At 45.9% G+C, this 23,986-nt stretch overlaps 1 protein-coding gene across 3 annotated transcripts in view; it reads right to left on the reverse strand.

The window, feature by feature from the left end:
* Positions 1-23,986, reverse strand: part of ATP2A3 (ATPase sarcoplasmic/endoplasmic reticulum Ca2+ transporting 3) — a 680,492-nt gene that overhangs the window by 127,712 nt on the left and 528,794 nt on the right. For all 3 annotated transcript variants that reach the window (XM_069614715.1, XM_069614714.1, XM_069614716.1), the window contains exon 9: positions 17,395-17,483. In XM_069614715.1, the coding sequence (XP_069470816.1) occupies positions 17,395-17,483 (89 nt within the window). The remainder of the gene's footprint in view (positions 1-17,394; positions 17,484-23,986) is intronic.

Here is a 23,986-nt window from a genome sequence, read left to right on the forward strand (position 1 = left end):
CCAACAACAAGGACCTTCTACTGCAACCACGTTTCAAACTGAAGAAATATGGGGACCTGAGCTTTAATGCATGGGGATAGATCTGGAACAATCTTCCCCCACCCATTAGGCAGTTGCCATCTTTCGCCCAATTCAGGAGAGCCCTCAAAACCCATTTGTTTGCTGCAGGAGGAATCTACGTCTAATCTTCTCCTCTCAACTCCTGGACTTTGATTGTAACTTCACTGCAATCTCGCCGCCCCGGCTTTTTATGTTTTTTGTTTGTATTGTCTGTTGAGCGCTCCGAGGGCTGCGGGCGAGTTGGCACTTTAGAAAAAATGTAATGTAATAGAATAGAATAGAATTTCGCAGTAAAAAATGTCAATTTCCAGCATGGACCACAGTTTATACAAAGTGAGCATAAATAACAGTGATCGAAGAACATAGGAATCGAATTATAGGCAGTGCATTGATGGTGGCAGGTGTTGTGCCAGACAGGGCTCATAAGGGACCAGCGGTCAATACCATTTCCCTACTTTTCAGATGTTGGAGAGGAGCACTGGGATCTGAAAGGACACCCAGCCATTGGGGGGCGACCGCCCTGCCACCCCTTCCCATTTTGAATCCACATTCCAATTTATTAAGATACTTACTGCATTGTTTCCTGTACAGGAAACTGCACAGGACAAAATTGACTATACCAGAGAAAAGGGTGACGAATGCACACTCTTTAACACGGAATTTCCAGAGAACTAGCCTTGATTGTTTTTGTAGACAAATACAGTGCACACAAACAGTACAGCAAAACGCGAGTCTATGTTTGAATAACTGGAAAATGCACTATTTCTTAAAATCACTTTACACCACATCTACTAGGAACCACTCAGCAGAATTGCAGCACATTGTGAGGGCAATTGCATCACCTCAACAGCACCCATTGGCTACCTCACCGTTGAAATGTTCCTTAAATGCTAGAAGGCAATACCCTTTGACTTCCTTGGGACGTGTATACACATGCATGCATACATACATTTACTGTAGTAAACATTTAAAGTTGGAAGCTACTAGCCAGCAATACAAACTCACTTGCCACCTCAATTCTACACAGAGCACACCATTTTTTGCTTGCCAAAGTCAATTCTCATTTGGCAATAGATATTGGCGAGTGTACATTTTGAGCCCGGTATATGTGTACATTTCAGCACGATAGCATTAAAGAGTTTAAATTAAATGTTTAAATCACCAGGTAAGGAGAGAAGATTAACAGAGATGATATTGAGTGATCAAATTCCGGAAGCCAGTTCTGCAATGATTACCCGTCCCAGGATGCAAGAGAGGCAAGAGGGGAAGCAGGGAGAAAAAGTCAGTGCATCATTGCCAGTCTGTAATTGACCAGAGCCTGGGCAAGTGTCCTGAATCGCCATGGGCTAAGGAAAGGGATAACCTTTGTTAAAAGTGGAAGTTCCTCAGGACAGCATTTCGTTATTTTAGCAATGTCTATTTCGAAATTTAAATGCGAGAGAAAAGCAAAAAACCATGGCCCTCTTAACATGTAGACAATAGTCAGGCGACTAGCGAGGGATTTGAAACAGGCAGAGAAAAATTCGAGGCATTAAAGAAAAAAAAGTGCAGGCAATTCTCGTCGGCATCAAGACTTGCTCAGGTGGTGAATGCCTGGCACCTGAGTTAAGGATGGATGCCGTCAGTGCACTGGTAGATCGAGATGCCAGTACTGGCTACCACCTCGGCCAGTCGATTCATGTAGATGACACGGGAGGACATTCAAAACCTGGACACCCCCACAAGACTCAGGAAGGGAGTCAGACCTGGGTACCGCATTATGCCCAAATAAAAAATTATCTGGGCAACATTGCAGGGCACAGTCACCAACCCCATTCGAGATCAGACAGAATAGTAATGCTGTAATGTCGCCTGCAACCAAAGCCGTTTACGGGGTGAGGACAGCCGGTCCACGAGCACCCTGCACCCAATTCTAGGTAAACCATGTCCTTATCCATATCATTATCCACGACCTGAAGCGCAGTGCTTATGGTGTTACATTAAGGGCAGAAGTCTGATTTATATAAACAAAAGTGGTTGCATTGAAGGATGTAATGTGATAACTGATTGGCTGCACAGCACTGGAGGAACTTGCCTAGGAAGGATTGTGTGCGGATAGGCTCAAACATTAAACAATTCTGAGTAGAGTGTGACTATTTTAAAGTGCAAGTACCTGGCCACCTGTGCATCAGGTTGGGTAGGCCCTGTGTTAACAACTGTTGCCACCTGCCTCCGTCAGTCGCTTAATCCCCTGCAGGATAGCACACCCTGTAGAGGCACAAAGGACACCACACAAGCCAAGGCCTGACCTGTTGGTCTTATTTTGATGAGGATTATTCAGCATCACCAATATGCCCCTCCAGACCGGCAGAGCTAGTCCCTGCTGCCTCTGGTGGGTCAGGGAGGGGCACAAAGCTCCATTATTCCAGGGATAATGAAGGTACACCACCGATTTCCAACTGCAACGATGCACGCCAACTGAACGCCACTACGGAGGAGTAAGAGGTTGCAAGGACCTCGGTTCAAAAGGTGACCTTCAGAAAAAGGGTTGTCTCTTTAAGGCGTCTCCGCTGGGTTACGCCGCCTGGGTGGTAAAAGGCACTGCTTCACCACAGCGGGGTGGTTGCTCACGGAAACGAAGGCCAAAGGCTTTAGGCAACCACGAAGGGAGGCATTAAAAACAACCGCAGAGCCGGCCGGCGTGTAAGCAGGCAGCAGGGATCTGAAGCCTTGCAAGCACTCTACTTGCCTCCTCGGAGAGCAAGAAGCTTTACATTATGCATTCCGAGTAATATCTTAAAGAAACTCTGCTGGCTTTGGGAAGGAACGAGGTTTTTATTCACGCATCTGGCAACGCATGTAGGAAGTTTATCACACAAGGGTAAGCTGCTCACATTTCATTACTTCACACCACATACAATGGAAAGTGCACGACCTCGCACGGATAGATGAGAGTTTTGGGCAGGAATGTTTTTTTCTTTAATAATGAATTGAGGAAAGTCCCCTGACTTTTGCATAAATGCAGCTTCCCGCAGCTTGGCACACAAGCAGACCAAATTAATTTCCACGAGGTGTCAAATCAAAGTACGTGCTCAGAAAGCAGACTACAAAAGCGGTCTGGGCTAAAATGGAACGTTAATGAAAATGGACGCATGGAAGCGGCCAGGGTTTTGCTGACGGGAGGACGCAGCTGAATAATCCTTTTGTCACGGAGCTACCATTCGCCGACAGGGCAATGCCTGGCGTGCCAGTCCCCCAGGCCAGCGTCGCTTAATTCTGCTGGCCAATCTTGGCCAGTTTCATTTCTTGCAGCACCGTGCAGCTGGTAATTTTGCCACTGACGAGGGTCCGATTTCATTTAAAATGCACCCCGTTTACCACAAATGTTCCTCAAAACGCACCCAAGTGTCCATTTAAGTCGTTTGCCACCAAAAATAAGGACACCATTTTATTTTTGTCCTAATCGTATCATGCATTCCTGATGCAAGACATAAGCAACGTAAAAGTCTTCACAAGCTCCTTTAATATGTTAAGGCTGCACAGTGGAGATTGAATACACTTTGAAAGAAACCATATTCTGGGCGGAAGCAATGGCAAACATGTACAGCAACTCAGCTCTCCAAGTGACGTGTCCTCGCATCTTTTGCAGCACTACCCAGAGAACTTTGCTACAAGAGGTGTTGCTTTGGGGCAGAAACAAAGCACGCTGGCAGTTCACCAAATGGTGCAGATAAACCTCCCTGTGCGGGAGCTCCCATGGTGCTTCAGCACCTGCCCCTTGAGAGCTACGACTCAGATAGCAAACACTTCCCCTTGCCCAAACACATCCTGCTGTCCAGACAGAAATGCTACATTATTGTGTAGAGCAGCAGTCGAATGCCTCTGCAGGAAGTCCCGCCCCCCTACTACCTGTATGTTGGAAGCCTGAAACTGTGCCATGCTTGACACCAGTAGTTGTGACCATTCCGCGCAGCGAATATTCGAGAAAAGGTACCCACTGAGAAAACCATATCTGATGCACCCTCGAAGAGACGACAATCTAATGGAGGAGCGCCCCAAAGGAATATCAAAATAAGAGAAAGAAGAGCTGGTGACATCACGAGAAGTGAGCGTGGCGCTCTGAGAAGACTGGTTGAAGAGAATACATAGATCTTATAGAAATTGATGATGAGATAAAGAATCGAGTGAATGCTTGTATGTAAAAGAAAGATTGCATGTGTGAAGAGCACTGCAAGAAATACAAATCGTTTAATAATTGTACAGATGCAGCAACGCAAGTAGACTAAGTAATCTTAGGAGCTGGCTATATGTAGTGAATAGACTGCAGATGAAACCGCCATTGTCTCGGGAAGATAGCCAAGGGGCAACGCGCTCGTCTTGGAAGCGCGATGACGTGAAGCATCACAGGTTCAAACCCCGGGTCTGCGCTTAGAAACCTCTGGGTATTAAGCGTGTTATAAATAACCCATTAAATTACAAGTGTATAGTATCTGGACATCGATGTCACAACTTTAGTAAGCTCAGACCCACAGAGAAAGAAGGATTAAGAGCTACGTCACAGCAAAGAATTAGCCTGGTATCAAAGTTGAAGCAAGCCAAGGCCGGTTATCTATTCTCAAGGCAGCAAACATGAGAAGCTCAAGGTGCAAAGAAAGAACACCATGCATGCCAAGTGATATTCAATTAAGACATTTAATTATTGCAAAATGGACCAGATTGTGGTCTCCAGTCAAGTGAGCCAGGGATGGAAATAGAGTTGGGCATTGCCTCCAGAAACTATGATAGCGTGTGCTCACACTCCCTTATATTCCCAGAAGCACAGATAGTTTGCAAGGCCAAGTTCAAAGACAATCTTCAAGGCAGAAGGCATGGGTGATGAGAGATGTGGGGCTAATTGGGTGAGGAGGCAAAGTCATGTCCACCTTCTAGCACTTGGGTATGAGCTTACATGCTGCTAAGTAAGCCAAATGTTCCAGACTAGCACGAGTGTGCCAACCAATTGTAGAGGGCCGTATAACGAAGGGCCTTATAGTTTAAGAGCCAGTGATATACTGTGTACTTAATCAGTGTTGAAGATGACTTGCACTAGAGGAGGACATAGGTTGTCCACCTGACAATGGATGTCCTATCACAACCCAACTCCTTATAGAAAGTATACTTAGATGTTCCCCTTGAACATATCACAACCCGTCGTAGGTTATTCTTATTTGCCACATAGTATGATGTCACATATGACACAACTTTGTTATAAAGGTATGATTTTTTATGAAACGCTTCGAGAATGATTGTGCGACGTCCGTTGATGTCCGTTGTAACTCCCTGTTTGAGACAATTGATGATAAAACAGAAGACAATTTGCCATCTTCCTGAGATGGTTCCGTTATTTGGTGTAAGAGTTACTCTGCTTCCCATCCACTGCATGACACTCTACCCAAAGGGCCTTATGTTCAATTGGTTCCGCTCAGTCTTTACAGTTCTCTCTAAAGTTAGTCACGGCAGAAAACAAGACATCTCAGGCTGTGGCCAGCCCAGCTATTGTGGGTTTTGTGAGAAGGGGCTGCAGTGGGACTCATTCCCACAATAACTCGGCTCCATTCGCAGGCAGGCATGCTTTGGGGCTTTAAATAAAAAAAAACACACACTTGGCTATCACTTTAGTTCTGAACGTTCCACAGCAAGATTATTCGGTGGTAAGCTGCTTTATCGTTCTGTCAGCCACATCAAATTGTGAGCCCAACACCCTGACACTAAATATGGACAAGCCAGCAGAGTTTTACAATGGGGATGTGCTTATGAAATAAACCTCATTCTGCTTGAGCACGGGTTGGACCTAGAAGTCATTTGGATTCATATTATACTCTCTTTGATTAACAGCTTTGATGCTAAGGTCAGAGGTGCACGTGACTTCTTCATATCATCTTTCTTTCCTGTGTGATTAAGTGTTTAAAGAGAAGTACATGGATGCTGCTATCGAGTGCTGCACGTGCACACTGCTCTACTGCGTGCAACTCGATGCCTGAAAGGCAGCCATGTTGCTGAATAGCTGCTAGCGGGCCAATACACCATGCACAGTAGCAGGTTGGCATATGTGTCTATGTACATGGCAGTGATCCAGGCGTACACCCTAAGGACCGGCACCAGGGCAGAAACCATGAACACCACTTTATTGGACACAGAACATGCTATGAAAGTGAGGCTTTTAGGCAGACGAAACCTCTATGCAGAATCCAATCACTAAAGCTCCTGAACATTGAAAAAAACAGGAAGGTTCCCCTAGCAGATGCAAATCAATGTCACATCCAAAAATCTAACATTCTACCTTCAGACCCCCCACCACTAAGGTTGTTAGTGAAACTGGAAAAATGTATCTGCACCTCAACTTTTTAACACAATTGAAAACTACATTTTGACTGCTAACACTGAGTCAACTAATGCAATGGCCACACTGCTTGCATTGAAACCAATTAACTGTTTCACATGCAGGTCACATTTAGGATTAGGCATGACGATCCACTGAATAAGGTTGAAGTATCTAGTTACGATTTTAGGATATACCCAATTAATGTGCAGGAGAGAAGTGTGCATGTTATGAATTTCATTTAAGATTCATTGCACATTGGCCATTCTAAAGAAAAACACTGTAATGCACTCTTTGGTGGCCCGCAGAGCCCCACGCAAGATACTAATCACAAAGAAAGTACTTGAGGCTTAAGGAAAGACTGCAGGCTCATAGAGAGCTTTCCCTCAGATTTAAGAAGTTTGACTTTTGCTAGAGTTCCTCCAAAGTCTGCTCAATTGAAAGTTGGTGACACAAAGACTTAGCCCCCCATTCTTTTCTTCTCCATACAGCTCATGCGCCAGATGCAGTAACAGACCCCGTCAGCACCCTTGTTTTGTACAAAGCAGATAATGTCAAGGTTTTCCTCTTCAACCTCATACCAGATACACCTGATGGCATAGCTCCCCTCATCAACCTCCTACCAGATACACCAAATGGCACAGCTCCCCTCACAAACCCCCTACAAGATACACCAGATGGCATAGCTCCCCTCATCAACCTCTTACCAGATACAGGTGAAGGCAACTCCCCTCGTCAACCTCTTACCAGATACACCTGAAGGCAACTCCCCTCATCAACCTCCTACCAGATACACCTGATGGCACAGCTCTCCTCATCAACCTCTTACCAGATACACCTGATGTCACAGCTTCCCTCATCAACCTACCAGATACGCGGATGGCAACTCCCCTCATCAACCTCCTACCATATCCACCTGAAGGCATAGCTCCCCTCATCAACCTCCTACCAGATACACCTAATGGCAACTCACCTCATCAACCTCCTACAAGATACACCTGAAGACATATTTGCCCTCATCAATCTCCTACCAGATACACCTGATTGCATAGCTCCCCTCATCAACCTCTTACCAGATATACCTGAAGGCAACTCCCTCATCAACCTCCTACTAGATAGACCTGAAGGCATAGCTCCCCTCATCAACCTCTACCAGATACAACTGAAGGCAGAGCTCCCCTCATCAACCTCCTACCAGATACACCTGAAGGTATAGCTCCCCTCATCAACCTCCTACCAGATACACCTGAACGTATAGCTCCCCTCATCAACCTCCTACCAGATACACCTGATTGCATAGCTCCCCTCATCAACCTCTTAGCAGATATACCTGATGTCACAGCTTCCCTCATTAACCCTGCAACAGATACACCTGATGGCATAGCACCCATCAACCACGTACCAGACAGTACGACGTCCTTTCGTCGCGGGATGTTTTTTCAGTGTTTTTACCACAAATGTTTTTTTGAAAAAAATGAATTGCAGTTTAAAACCACGTGAAAAAAACATCCCGCGATGAAATTACATGGAACCGTACCAGACATACCTGATGGCATAGCTACCTTCATTACCCTTGTAACAGATGCACCTGATGATGTCACAGTTTCACTCATTAACATTGTAACAGATACTTAATGGGGTCACTGCTTCCTTTCATTGGCCCTGTACCATACTCCTCTACGGCATACAGCTGATGAAGTATGTTTTTCATTTCTTTTGTACTACACGAGTCTGACGCAGTTTCGGCTCTCATCAGTCGTCTTAGACCATGCACGCGTTGTTATTTCAAACCCATTCTTTACATTGTAACACACACTGTATCCTATCCAACCCTCTGAATGCTTTCCAGGGACACACACACCTGAGACACACAGCTCCCCTTCCTTCTCTGCATATCACCTATGCACGATGTAGTCCAGGCATCCTGCATTGCCCTTGCTCTAGTTATGCCTAATTCAGTGTCATGTTCCTGCATTACTCCCCCCTAATCCACACACCTGGTCCTATTATAAATGTTATTCATTTGACGCGTGCAAATACACCTGCCGCTCCGCCTCCATCCGTTCTCCTACCTCGTGCGTCTTATACAGTCATAGCTCCATTCGAGCCCATTGTGTCACAACTGATGCATTCCAGACTGCATTCATGAACATTGAACCACAGACAACCGATAGTCACAGCTCCCTTCATTAAACGTGTACTACATACACACAAATGTGTCAAAACACTCTGGGAGTGCTAAAGGCGAGTATGCCAGTCCCGAATTCCCGTAAGGAATCACTGTTAACATTGTACCAGATCCAGAGGATAGCCACAGCTCCCTTAATTACCCACTCATCGTCTCCCTGATCACTTTCCCCACAAATTGAGGCCTTCCTCCACTCAACGCAGACCATATGCCCCCCCGCACTCCCCCCAAAAAATATACTTTCGCCGTAGTCGTTTATTCCCATGGTTCGCCCCTTTTACTTCTAGAGCACTAAAATGCTCAGATAATGGAAGCTTTTCCTGTTCTTTTTTCAAATTTTTAAGGACTATATGCTTCCAGGCAGCTAGCCGTGTTGGTAGGCCTATGAACTGTCTAGAGGGCTTCCTGCCGCTCGATCAGTTCCACCAGCAAAGTAGCCTTCACATCCTAACATTGCATGTTAATGGAGCGCCACCGTGCTTTCAACGAGGAAATGAAGTGAGGTTGAACACACTCATCAAATCATTCTTTAAATGGCAATGGCATGCTAATGTATCTCAGATGAGACATTTGACATTAGATAAAGACCTTGTTGTTGTGTTGGCAACATTCCCAGGGTTGGCGCATCACATACATGAAACGGAAGAATCCCAGAGTCATTTTGAGAAACAGGAACCAATGCCTCTAGGAGACTCGGGGGGTTTCAGAAAGACATTATTTGTACCCCCCAGACTTCCCTTGATCTAAAGAGGACCTAAGAAACCTACTGGACGAAGCCCCATCAGCAGCTTTGACCCGAAATCACAAGAGGAAAGGTCCAGACGCGCAGAGCTCTGCTAATGAAGAGAAGGATGGGGCTTCAGGGGGACCTCATGAGAGATGAACTTCCAAAGAACTCCGATCTGAAGCGTTGGATCAGGCTTGGCAGAAGATTTCCTGCATAGGAGCAAGAAGTGGCTGATGGACAGGCTTGCGTAAGTACATAAGGAATTTATCTTGACTTCAATCTATTAGTCCACTACCGCTATCCCTAGCCTGAAGCACACCCTGTCCCTGTCAGGGGATGCTGTCCCTAGGTAATCAGTGGTGGGTCGCCCATCTTACACGAAAGAGGGAGAAGACTATCCTTATAAACACAACCCAATCTGACAGTGTTGATCGGCGGTTCTGAAGGGCTGGTCGAGACGTCTTGGGTTCTTTCAGTGACTGTGGCTTGATGCGGTAGTTCGAGGCTTGACGGCGGTCAGTGTTGCAGGCGGTTGTGGATTGAGGAACTCGACTGGCTTGGGAATGTCCTTTATGGCGGATGGTGCTTGTCATTGTACTTTTCCCCGCCTCCTCAATGGGCTTGAGTTGTCCTTTAAGGTGGACTGCAGAGAGCTAGGGAGTGTGTTGCAGGCAGCCGCCTTATCCTTGGTTTCGGGTTCAGAGACCTTTGGCACGCTCTGTCAGGGAGCTTGCTGCAGAGCCTAGCAGAGTCCCGGTTCTGAAGCGCTGGAGGGTTTTATAAATAAGGCGAGGGGCTTTCCAGTACTTTAAAAAAGAAAACGGATTTACTCATCTCCCAGATGATTTGTTTAAAAAGAAGATTCTGTAAATTCTCGATGGTTCCCTTCATTATATTCTACGTTGGGACTGTAATCCCTACATTTACTTACGAAATTGAAATACCCAAGTTGGGTGCAAGCCATTTTAGTCAGAATCAGAGTCAGTTATGGCACCGCGTTTTGGGGATTCCAAAATCTGTGCCAACGTCAGCAATCCTGTATGACTTAGGATTTGGAGGAATTATTGGTGTGGTAAAGTGGAAAACATTGTCACTGTTTTGTAAGTTTACAACTTCCGGCTCAAACTCTTTATATCACGATCTTGGCATGTTAATGAAGGAGGGACAAATTAAATCCTTAAAAGAATTTGAGGTGGAGTGTGTACTAATGCTATCGGCCATGTTTTTATCTGTCTTGGACCTGGCAAATAATCCTAACATGGTTACGAGGTCTTTAAAGCTGCTTCAGTGGCTAACCTAACAGATTAATTCCATCAACAAAAAAGTTTACCTCATCTGGCTCATGTACACAATTGTGTGGGTGACCTGGCACAAAATATGAAACTTTTTCCCTGCCAAAGAGTGAGGCAAGACTTTGTTCGCTTTCATTGGAACCTCTATAAAGGCACGTGAAATATTAGTTTGTCATGAGAAATTGACAAGGGAAATCTTTGAAACATCTCATAATGTAGTTTACTGCTGTGAACAGAAATTGTAATCTACTTATTTCCAAGTGAGTGGGTAAAGGTTTGATGCAGAGGTGATTTGGAAAAAATTGTCTGAGGGGTACACCAACCTCGTATGCAATCACCACTGTGTTTTTTCTAATTCATTGGGTATTCATGATGACCTGTGATAAAATGTTCTATGTAAATTGCTTTTGCTCTTTTTAAAAACAAAATTGTCTTTTTTATGATGGTTGAAAGTTCGGGTATTTTTGTAATAATGGTATATGAATTGATGGATAATAATGTAATTTTGTATGATGGCTAAAGTGTGGCTAATTATACTTCAAGTGCTAAAGTAATATGTGTTCTATGTGTCTATGCATGCTGTTTTTTCTTTGACCATTTTGTTAAAGTTGAGTTTTTACCTAGCCAATAAACAAATAAAAAAAATAAAAAATAAAGTGGCAGATCTCCCTTGAAGATGCTGATAGACCAGTCTCTCTGTCTTCTGCAAAAGCATTCCGGTATCTTATGGATGGGGTACCCCTAGCGGGGGTAGTCTTCTGCAACAATCAGTTCACGGCCATGGATACTGAGAGCAGGAGCTAGCTTCAGGTTCACACAGTTACATATGAAACGTTTGTTGGGTTTCTGGTCTCCTTTGTTATCCTCTGCAGCCAGGCTCCATGGGGGCCTGTTGAAGTACACTCTATTGGTATGTTAATCACCACCAGCTGCAAGGCCTAACAAAAACGCAGGGCAGTTCCATGGAGCCTTTGTCAGTTATTCATGTTGTCAATGGCAGGGGGAAGCTGCCCCTTTCTTCACATTTATTTTGGCTCCCTTGCCAATTAACTCCGGTTCATCCCAGAGACAGATCAGATGAAGCCAGGGGAACCCAACATGAACATGTTGAAGCCAGGGGATGGAGAGGCCTCCCTGTAACGATATTATATGTGTTAGTGATTCTCAATACTTAGAGAGACCAGGGGTACTCCATATCCCGACCCAATAAAAGACGGCTCTTAGACCTACCTCGTCACCAATAGGTCTAGCATTGAACTGCATGTGGACAAATGCATTCAGGGCACTTCAAGAGAGAAAATGCATTTTCCATTGTTGTCAAATCCTTGGTGTAATATATCCCCATATGTTGGCACCATACATTGCTGAAGATTTTGTTTGTAATCTGTATAACCCAAGAGCCGGCATAACTGTAGCCCATCCCCACCATCTGTGCTTAAAAAAAGTATTTTTTATAGTCCCATTGTTTTTCTCATGGGTAACGTTAGTTTTTACAAGCTGCGCTGACCATAGGCCATTATACAAAAAGCGTGTGCCCAGGTAATCGTACCAGGGCACTTGCGCCAGTCTGTGGCCCTCAATATCAGCCTTGAAAGCTTGGTTCTTTGCGAGTCTAGGCCTGAATACCATTGTCTTTGTTGTGCTCATGTTAATTTCGAGCCCTAGTTCTTTACATTTATCTGAAAAGCTATTCAAGGTTACCTTCGTACCCATTGGCCTCGTTGACAAAAGAACTGTGTCATCCACGAAGAATAGAGCGGGTATTCTATCCTGGGCCTTACGTGGAGGCTCCAGGCAAGACATAGTCCATTGATGTAGATACTGAACAATAAGGGGGCTAATACGCACCCCTGCCTTGCGTCTCTTGCTACTCTAAAGGGGTCAGTTGTCTCCCCTGATAATCCACGGTAAACCACTGCCTCATTTTCAAAGTAAAGGAGTCGTACCAATGTTAGGAGATGGGCTGGGATTTTATTATCAAGCAATGCCTGCTAAAGTAGTCTTCTTGGAATGCTATCAAACGTCGTTTTTAAGCCCACGAACACTGCATACGATTTTGATTTCTTGAGTACCAAGTATGTTTGCAAGATGAGATAAAAACGAAACCCCTAGTCCACTGTACTTTTGGAATCCAGTTTGCAGGCTACTGATAAGGTGCCCTGAATCATCGACCTAATCCTACAAGTGCTTCGGGAGAGACTTTTTTGTGTCTATTTTCCCAGCCCCATGTAAGAGCAAGATGGGGCGATAATTGGCTGGGTTCTCTCACCCCACTTTTTTAAACACCGGGATTATCTCAGCCTTACGCCATAACCCCAGGACAGAAGCTGTTGGAATCGAGGCATTAAATATTGGCATTTGAACTGGGGCCCAGACCAGGGGTTCGCTTTTGTAGAGGTCAATCGGGATCTTGTCGGGCCCAGGTGCCAGACCCCCTTTTTGTGCCGTCAATGCTCCTATAACCTCCCCATTGAGAAACTAAAGTTTGAGTGTCCCTGATCCAGTGGTTCTCCATCCTTTTCCATGCACTTGCGCGTTCTTAATTTCACGTAGGGGGAGAACATGGCCACTGCTCGTCTTGGTAGGGGGAGCACATGGTTTCAAAGGGGGGCCCCAGCCCCCAACAACCCCCACCCTAGTGACACCACTGCTTGTTCCCCTCCCTTTGCTTGGTCGCGTACGAGCACGATATAAACAAAATATATCATATCATATCATGTCCTCGGTGGGATTCTCTATCGCCGAAGCAGAGAAACTCAGGTTTTCCTTGTACACATCTTCGAAGGGCTTGTGCCATTTATCTGGGGGACGGCGAGTCTGAATGGAAGAATCCCCTTGGAGATCCTTATCTGAAACGAGTTTCCAAAAGGTAGATGCATCCCCTTCCCTCACTGCCTCTTGCATCTCCTTCCATTTTATTTGGACAAACTCTTCTTTACTTTAATTGTGTCTCTATAACTATTTCTAAGATTACGGAGAAGATCTTTTTTGTTACCAAGTTGGATCTTGGGTAAGTGAAAATCTGTTCTTTGGCTTCAATGCACTGGGAGTCAATCCATTCCCCTCTTTGTAGTTTTTAAAAAAAACGAATTGCTTGGAAGTAGTCAAAAGAGGTGGCAAACAAGCTACGAAAGCCTCAAAGTCCGATATTGCACCCCAAGTCTGAGCGTTCGCTAGAGCAAATATTTTCAATACAGCCTAAAGCTACATCTTATAAAGTTGGACATCATACATGCCCCACAACCAATTCCAGGGCGGTGGTATTGATTACCTGAGTTTTGTGGGCGTTATTAGCTAAAGTGGAAAGACTAATTGACACAGGGCGATGATCACTTTCCAATCTATCCATAATGCGGATTATGAGACCAGTACATAATCGTTAAAACCAATCCAAGTGTTTTTTTAAGAAACTGTGCAAATTAATAATTTCTTCACCATTGAAGATGACAACAATAATCCCCTGGCAAGCAAATGAGGGGAGAAGGTACCCCATATGGTTTGCCAAAGCTTTCAGTACTGCTAATGCAACTGGTTGCAATGGAGACCACCAGTCAGATGCAATCAGGTGACGGCAAGCACTTTACCGGGGGAAGGAAAGTGCTCAATGCTCTGTGTAAAACAGCACATTTTTAGTACGTCTAATTGTCAAACAAGGGCGATCAGATCCTAAACATAGAAGAAAGGTGCTTAGCGCTCAATGGAATCCACTGAACTTTGACAGATCCACAACAATGTCTCAATATGTATCAAGCAATTCATTCAAGATGGAGGTATCAGAGATGTACACATGCAAGTGGGGGTCAGGGCGAGGCATGCTCGACCGCTAGAAAATCTGCCAGAGTCCGTCTCCCTCCCCTCCAACCTGACCCACTTTATCAGGTCCCACAAACTTCTTGGCACACAGAACTGATTGTTCATGCTTTAGATGTACAATCCACGTGGGCTGGGGGCTACGCTAAAGAAAAAACAATGAAGGGAGGCACTCGGCAGGACTGACGTCAGTTACCGTACCAATGGTCAGGCAAAAGACGATATGGCTTCAAGCGCCCCCCTCTGACGCGCCAAACACCTGCGGCGCACAACTCTGTGCTCTTAGCCAAGCACGAGCTCGCAGAGCAGAGGCTTCAGAGCTCTGGGGCAGCCGGGCCCAAATTCAAATGAAGGGGGCGTGTCTTCCAAACAGAGAGCTCCTGCTCTCACAGCAATGGAGACAGAGAGGCGCACAACACCACCCTTTACATTTTAAAAAACTTTACATTAAATTGCAATTTACTTAATGTACCTTTGTAGAAATAATGTCATTTCCGAAATAAAGGACATTAACTGAATTGAAAAAACAATGATTATTTGAGTGAGTTTACTAAAACGTGCACACATCTTTCTGGTGCAGCAATGCTGCAAAGGTTCTTGTAGAATTGACTATGTGGTTGCTGGTAAGGTTCTACGATCACAGGTCAAGTTCAAACGCTCACAGGTTTTCAGATGCAGCGATTATATGGTCTGTCTTTAGAACAGGGGTATGCAACCTTTGGCGCTTCAGTTGTTTTGGACAACTTCTTCCATGCACCCTATCCAGCACAGTCAATGGTGAGGGATCATGGGAATCATAGTCCAAAGCATCTGGAGAGCCACAGGTTACAGCCCCCTGCTCTAAAAGACGCAGAGGCTGTTCATCAACCGCGGGAATCCCTATAATAGCTGGGCATAAGCATGGTGGGACGAATCCTTAGATGTCGTCTCTTCTCCCTGGGGCGAGCCCCTTCCCATGAGGCCAGGGATGTGAGGCTGCTACCCGATAGTCCCCCTGGGGTGGTGCACAGCGGGAGGATCTCATGGGGGGACACGGAAGACCATCTAGGGAGTACACGCCACAACACCCCTCACCCTCCACCCACTTTCTTTATTTCCCCTCAGTCCACGAGGCCCACCTTCTGATCCCTCACTTCCATACCACAAACTCCCATGTACTTCCATACCACAAACCTCCATGTATATATGTGTGACTGAATACCCTACAGTTACTGAGCGGAATAAGAGTAGGAATGACTTCATGAAGACCTCCTTGACGGGTACCGTGAGGAGGAGGTGGTGCGGAACAATGAAGAGTCTGCCTTAGAATTTCAATGAGCATTCTAGCGGTCATTGCTCATTCAGCATAGAGAGAGAGGAAGGACTTACCTTTTTGTCAAACCCTCCCATGAGGACCCACGAGTGAGAGGATCGTCCGGCGTGGAAAGGAATGCTGCTGACCGGGATACGAGCAAGGAGGCTCAGGCGTCTCTACCTGGTCCAATGTGGGCGGACTGGTGGGAAAGCTGGAACAGCAGAGGTTCGGGCAAGCAGAGCGCCTGGATCGTGCTGGCAAGAAAGGACAGACAACCCGCGAAGAAGCAAATGCAGCATAGTTGCCGCAGCAGAAGCAGGAACCCAAAAAGTGACGAGAGACCCGAAGTAGAGATCAGAAGACCCTGTGAACCACTGAATGACACTGGCAGAAACCAGCAAGGTACACAGGTGATTGGGACGCCTGGTAGGGGCTACGGAGAGTGTGCGAGAATGGAAGAATCAAGAGCTTAGGACCCCCGTTCACAGAAGAATATCTCTAGAAAGAATTTTCTTCATTGCAGTACCTGGAGGAAGAGTGAAGCAGGTCTGCTGGATATAAAATATAGCGATAATAGGGGCAGGACCCTCAATCATGTACGAAGATTCCTATAATGTATCTTCTTTGGGCAGTTCTTGGCAGCGGAGTGAACCAGGTTTTGTCATACTGAATATATTGAGAACGGCCAGGGCAAGGGAGACATTCCCCCTGGTGTTGTGAATTGTGAGATAAGCCTGGGAAAGTCCAGGGGAAGGGAGACATTGCCCCTGGCATTGTGAACTGTGAAATAAGCCTACGAAAGGGCGAAGGAAGGGATTCATTGCCCCTGGTGTTGTGAACTGCAAGGGATATGACTGAGAAAGGCCAGGGGAAGGGAGACATTTCCCCTGGTGTTGTGAACTGTGAGAACAATGCCAAGGAAGGCCAAGGCAAGGGAGTAATTTGCCTGGCATTGGGGAATCATGAAACCAAGTGACAAGAAAGTCCAGCGGAAGGGAGTCCTTCCCTCTGGCTTTGTGTGCAGAAAATAGTTAGAACCAGACATCACATGAAGGAAATCATTCTCTTGGTGGTTGAACTTGCAAAGAGGATCACACCAGTGGTCCAGGGGAAGGGAGTCATTCCCCCTGGAGTGAAGACATAGTGCCCCTTCTGATGTACAGTGTTAAAGGACCAATCATTTGTTGTTTGTGAAGTATCAAAACCAGGGCAAGGGAGTCATTCCCCTGGTGAGGAACTTGCAATCAGAACTGTGCCATCCAGTCCATGGGAAAGATCAATGAATTCATTCATGAATAAGATGATGATGGAGGAGATTCAAAGTAATGTGATTTACCCTACCTAAATTGTGTATCGTCCTTATTCCATACACGCCAGATGCGATCCAAACTCTTTTTAGGCACACCTGACGTGATGCAGTCAGAACTCTTTTTATTAGTCTTGTTCCAGATGCAGTTGGAGTCATGCCCTTGTTCCATATACACCTAACGCAACCACAACTCCTTTATTCTGGTTCCGGACGCACCTGATACAGCTCCTTTCCTTCACCCATCTTCATATACTCTCGATGAAAGCACTTCTCTCGTCATTGCCCATCTCCCGCATAATATGTCCACCCATTAAGGCGGGTCCTACAACATTAGTCACAGAATCCATCGCTCATAACTGAGGGAGTTTATTACTCACACTTCTCCTTCCGGGGTGTAGGTGGATCCGGTGATGGTGAACTCATGCAGGCTGCAGTTAGTCCCATCAATTCTATCGAGCACAAACATCTGTGAAAGAAACAAAGGGTTAATAACTTTTGGGCACATAAAGGAGTGCTACATCAGACTTGCTGTCCAAAGGCTTGATATTGCTCACAAAAATGTGTAGTGCCGCGGCAGGTGACCAGCGCCAAGGTGCCATTCATGGTGTATGTGGTCGCTTTAAACATGCACTTGACATGAAATCAAAAACGTGTACAAATATAATCTTTTCCCCCTCCAAAACTGGGAGCACGCCCCATAGTGTTTTGCAGGATATGTTGCTGTTCATCCGGCGGTCTTCAACCTGAGGTTCTCCAGATGTTTTGGACTACAACTCCCATGATCTCTCACCATTAACTATGTTGGCTACGGCTGATGGGAGTTGTAGTCCACAACATATGGGGCGCCAAAGGTTGCAGAAGTCTGGGGGGGAGGGGATTATATTGCACTTTACACTGTCCAGAGGCCCTAGCATAAAAAACCGGCTTCAGTGCAATTTAAAGACAGAAGTCATTTGGGTGAGGCCACGAATAAGCTCAGTAATTAATAAACATTATCCTTGTGGTGCTCTACAGGAACTGTGGCATAATTAGTCTCACACTTTAATGTGAGGGGATCATTCTACTAGCTGGAAAACGTCTACCCAAAATAAACACTCATCCAAACCCAGTAAACTGATACTAATCAGACAACTATCAGACCTAGGGTTTTAGAAGCAGACCACTACCCTGGAAGTTCTGATTGGACCAGTGAAAGGGAATTCATTTTTAAATTTAGAGACCGTACCACAGTCCAAGACATTAGGTAGGAGTACCGTCTGGCTGAGGTCGTTGTGGGACCTCAGGCTTGCTTTCTCATTATGTGGCCCTCCAGAAGTGTTGGTCTTCAACTCTAACCAGCCCCAGCCACTGTAGTAAATGGTGAGGTTTCATGGTATTTGTAGTCCAAAACATCTGGACAGCCACATAATGATCAGCGATCAGAACTCAGACGAGCATGGAGAAGAATATGCAGGGCTTCAGACAGCTTGAGATAGAGACAGAGAAAGGCGAAAGAGAGGAAGGACAAGTGCAGGACAAACACCGGCACGAGACCCCTCTACTATCCAATTCAAGTTAAATGGAGAGAGGGGTAGGGTGGGGGATGCTCGCACATGAGGAGGAGGTGGACAGCCAGAAGGAGTCTGGATGAGGGAAGAGTGCTGAAGTCCAGGTTAGAGACACTCACCAGTGGGGTTACTAGACGAGTACAGTTAGATCCCTGCAGGAACAGGGTCACATGTGGGGGTTGTTTCTTGGGCATAACTGCACCATCTTAAGGGTTACTTGGCATGAATGATCTCCAAGAGTAGGGCAGCCCTTCAGTCTAGCAGGCCCTTTTTGCACCACCGGCCTCCCTCAATCACAATCCAACTACCTCCCACATGGAGCTACAAATACACTTTAATCGTCTATGTTTTTGTTTTAGCTTTCACTGGTCCTGGGGCACTGGGCAGGTCCCTTTGAAGAGTCTGGGATGACCAACGTCCAGTGGCACTGGATTTTGATGGGATTCTCGAGGGAAAGAGCATATTAAATGAACCATGTCCCCCGACCCAAACTACTCCATTGCCAAGGTGGCCAGAACGGATCTTCAACCTGCTCATCTCCTACAAATGCCTCAGGTACTACAGAAGCGATCCCTGAAATTCAGTCACGCTGTGGTTATGCTCCTACTTGAGAAACGACGTTGATCTGGCACTGCTATCCAATTGCAGACTTGTGCCAGTACTTGCATGTGTACATATGGGATCCTCCCATGTACTGAAGAAGGTCCTTCCAACTAAAGTCCCAAAGGAAGTCTCTTCCCAACTGAAAGCGCGTGGCTTCCTCTGCAACTTCCTTCTCCTTCCCTCAAGGTTTAAATCAAGCTGCTTAGTGGAGAGGAAAATAAACTGAACCCTTTAGCTGTGATGCTATGTTATGTGCTGGGACTCTTTAAGGGAACCCAGGGAAGATCCCCCAAGCCTGAGGCCAGTGCTGTAAGTGGGATGCTAAATCGAGTGGGGGCTCGTGTTAGGTGGTGTGGCCCAAGCATAGGTCTACTAAGACCACGCCCCCTAATGAGAGCCTCCCACCCTCGCCTAAGGGAGGGGGCTGCTAAGAGCAAGAGAGTTGGGCGCACTAGCATAATTACCTTTAGCGCAACCAGCCGGTTATGCATGAAATAAAAAAAATTAAAAAAAACCCTAATAAAAAATGACCGAATTTCTTTTGGTTGAAAAAATGAAAATTACTTTTGGGGTTTTTGCCCCTTTTTTTATAATGTGTGAGGAGACCCCCACGACCTCCACTTACCACTAACTTAATTTATACCCTTACCCAGCCCCCACCTAATTTTTTATAAAAAAGTACAAAAATCCCAAACAAATTGGACCAAATAAATTCGGTCATTACTTAGGTATTTCGTACATGATTTTTTCTACGGATACCCACCTAGCCTCTCATATTTTTCCCACAGCACGGCCTCAGAGACTGATGAAAAAACAAAAGGAGAGGGCTGGCGCACCAAAGGTGTGACACCAGTGTGCCCAAGCTCTCCATTTGTGCCTACACCATCCAGCAAGCGGCCCTTTCATACCAGGAGCTGCACGGTGAAAGGGTTGCCTGGGGGGGGTTGCTGAGTGAAAGGGCCGCCTGCTGCATGTTGGCTCTTAATTTAAAAACAGGAGAGGAGTTGAGTTGCCTGGCCCCTCCTTTTGTGTCTAAGTAAAGACCCAACATGCAACAGGTAAACCTTTAACCGACCAGTGCTGCACAGTTAAAGGGCTGACTGCAGGTGTCAACACTTCAGATTTGAAAAAAAGAGGCAATGCCTTATCTTTTTTTCTAATCCGAAGTGCTTCCACCTGTCAGACCTTTAACTGTGCAGCGCTGGCTCGGTTAAAGTAGCTGCGTGGGGGCTTGTCGTGGCTGGGGCTAGTCGGGGGGTGAGCCCAGCCCTGTTTGGGGAATGGAAATGCAAGTGTGACAGCCATGGTTTAAACCACAAATCATATTAGGGTCAGAAATTACTCTAACATGATTTGTGCCTCCCCTGCACCTATGCCCAACAGGCATAGGGGGATGACCCCAATTTCTGCGCATTTAAAAGCATCCCGTTTGTGAATTTGAGATGCGCTTTTAAGTATGCATTAAAACCCCCTGATATGCGCAGAAAGGGGGGAAAAGGGCTCACTGGCACCTGAGAATCGGACCATGTCATCATCGTAAATGTCCTGGTTCACTGATATGGATGTAAGGTGATTACCTCTAAATTAGAACGTTTGCGCCTCCGGAGTTCCCATGTCCTTAGAGTAGTGGGCAGAGCTCAGAACACATGGAAGCTCACTATGCTTAGATGACATATCAGTTGGAACAATATCATCACATTTAGCTTTCATTTAACTTTCTAGGCCAGTGAGAGAGAATGTTCCCTGTATTCCCTACTTCTTAAATCAAGCCCTTTTATGCTTAGGTTGTCCTTCACCTAAAAGGCTTTACTCAAAGGGCATAGTTCACCTCAAACAATTCGCTTTATTCGACTTTTTTAGTCATACAGCAACAGTTAACAACAACTTTAATAGAAGATTGTAACAATTAATGTTTCCAATAAATAATCAAAATAAAATGTCCTTCCTGAGGAAAAGCTTTCTCATTGGCTACATGCCGAAATTTGCGCGTGCACCAATCTCATTTATTTTTACTCTTAATAGCCAAGCTCTATAGGTGTATTTAAACACTGGGGTAAATACCTGGTCATTTGTAGTAGGTCTGCACAAAATCACAGTTTCTACAGTTGTCCTTACAGGGACCGCTTCTCTCCTGCACTAAAAACTCGTCACTGGCTCCTGGTTGCTGCACGGATTAAATTCAAATCCCTCTGCATCATCCATAAGGCTGTCTGGGCCCAGGGACCACACTATCATCAACTTTATCTCTCGGCATACTCTCCCCTTAGACCACTTCGCTCCTCTGGCACCAATTCCTTGCGTGTCAAGCGTTTTGATAAGTAGAGAGCAGGGGGGTCGCTCACTTTCCTCTTTGGGTTGCCTCCTTTGGAATAGCCCCCCCCCCACCCCTGCACCTTGAGCAGGATCTTCTCAAATTCTGGAGGCTCCCTAAGACTTTCCTCTTTTCCTCCTCCTTGCCTCCTTCTCTCCTCTGCTAATCTCACAGTGGCCGAATCAGTGTCCTTGGCTCTTATGCATCTTCAGGACCTTCATGACCTCCCACACCAATTCTTCCCAGCTCCTGTCTTTCCACAGCACTTTGCATCTGCATACCCTCCGCTCTGGAGACTGGCACTTACACCTCTTGTGGCCCAGGCCATGTAGCACCCAAAATTCTAGCACTTCGTCCATGGCTCACCCACGGGCATGGACTCTCCAGCACTTACCCCCTCTTCCCTCTAGCTTTCTGCACTTGCACATTTTGAATTGTCCCAAAGCAGGCATAGTAGGTTAGTCCCCCCTCTCTCTGCTCTTAAATATTGTGTTGAAATGTTGCAATTGTACTTCCCTCCCTTCCTCCCTGTGAGTGCTTTGAAAAAGTGCATTCTTATTGTATAAGCGCCTAACAAGCAAACAATAAATAAATAAATAAATAAATTATATTTGCACAAACATGGGTTAAGGTACAGAGTTATATATTTGGTGTAGCATGGGCACAAGATTAAAGAATTTAAGCAATATTAACACACTGCCATTTCTTTGATTCATTGATTTAGAAATGGTAAGTTGAGTTTTCACCAACATGAAGCACCAGTACGATGACCCAAGGAAAGAGTAACGAGTCAGAGGCAATAAATCTCATTTACTCGTACAATCAAAAGTAGTGCAAAATCCCTTGCAGGGCACCTGACCTGGCTGATTAAGTTTCAAGAGCCTTTGCTCTCCTGCCCACCCAACTCAATAATCATGAAGTTGCAGGCCCTCTGGGGTAGAGGCGGAAATCACATTGTGAGACATATCGCGATTCCACTTCCAGTACACACCCCAGAATTCCACTGGGGTGTGCACCTGCTGAGAAACGACAGCCCTGTGATACCCCTGCGGTGCCCTGTCCAAGGGCAACAGGTAGAGGCATCGCTAGAGATGGGCTGAGGGAGCTGCAGCCCCTGATCTTTTGGTTATAGGGTCGGATAGAAGCTCAGGAGTTACAACCAAAAGTCTAGCTAGGCCCAAGCCCCGACAGTCCCGACATTAGCGTAGCCCGGGATCTTTTACAAACCTAGCAACACCCCCGGCAGTGGGTATGAAACTCTCCTCATAATGCAGGAGTTTCCGGACGTGATTCCAGGCTTTAACATTCCATTTGATGAGCAGGTCCCCACAGAGTGCACCATGCAGGCATACTTTCCCCACCCTCATGCCGATTAACTGCCGGGCTATTATGCAAGCCTATGCAAGAAGGACGAGCATACTCGTCCTTGGCAAGACCTGATTCCTTGTGCCACAGGACTGTCAGTAGCACCACCTTTTGGCAGTGCAAGTATGGTAACAGCATATTTTGAAACTAACCGGAATTAGGCATAGTTTAGCACTCTGCCTTTTTGTGCCAGAGCACCCATTATGCCTCAGTCGTCATTAATCACCAGAGAAGCAAAAGCGCACCCTCTGCCCCCACCACCTGGGATATAAAACAAATATGTTTTTAAATGTACAGGCACAAAGGAGGCCCAGGGTGCAGAGGCCTACCAGGAAACCTCCAGAGTTCCCTATAGGCCAGTCCACCCCAGGCGTTTTCGGATTGAGATCTGAATCTCGATTGCCCCTCAAGTACAGGACAGTCAAAAGTCCCGTACAAGAGCACCCGCTTTCCGACATTATTATTGTGCAGAACTTGACCAAAATGCAGCTGCCGAATGCAAATGGTGTCCAGACAGCAGGCGCGCGGGGATTATGAGACTCCAAGGCCCGTTGCTAGGGGAAGCGGAGGTGCAATGCAAGGAATATTTCTTTGCATTGTGTCAGTTTTACAGAAAAATCAGGGCCTCTGCTTCTTAATTTGAGCAGCATAATCTTCGTGCCCCTATAGCGCTCCGCCCACAGAAATCCGAATTAACAACGGAGGGGGCAAAGGCCAGGCCAACCACCTCAGGCTTATCGGGAAAAGTTTATTGTGCAATGATTAACACAACATCACATACTTATCAAAGTGAGCTAGATTACTTTATCTGACATATGCTGGAAATGGCGAGTCACGGGCTCGGAACGCAACAGGTCAAATCTTGTATAGTTCACCAGGAGGGCTACTGAATTGGAGGCCAGCCACAGTGGTTACCTCCAGCACTATAAAGCAGCAGGTTCCACAGTGGATGTACGGTTCCATGTAATAATGTCCCCTTAAAAATATTGCCATGCAAAAAAACAAAAAAAAGATTACAAAAAATTGCTGAAAAATTGCTGTTTTTTGTGGGAACATTATTACATTGAACAAGCGGGGGACACCCCCTGCAAACCCCAAACCCTTTATTTTTTATTTTTCATGGGGAGCGGGGGACACCCCCGC

This window comes from Ambystoma mexicanum, chromosome 9, assembly GCF_040938575.1.
Source record: "Ambystoma mexicanum isolate Mex_15411 chromosome 9, UKY_AmexF1_1, whole genome shotgun sequence".
NCBI classification, from domain to species: Eukaryota; Metazoa; Chordata; class Amphibia; order Caudata; family Ambystomatidae; genus Ambystoma; species Ambystoma mexicanum.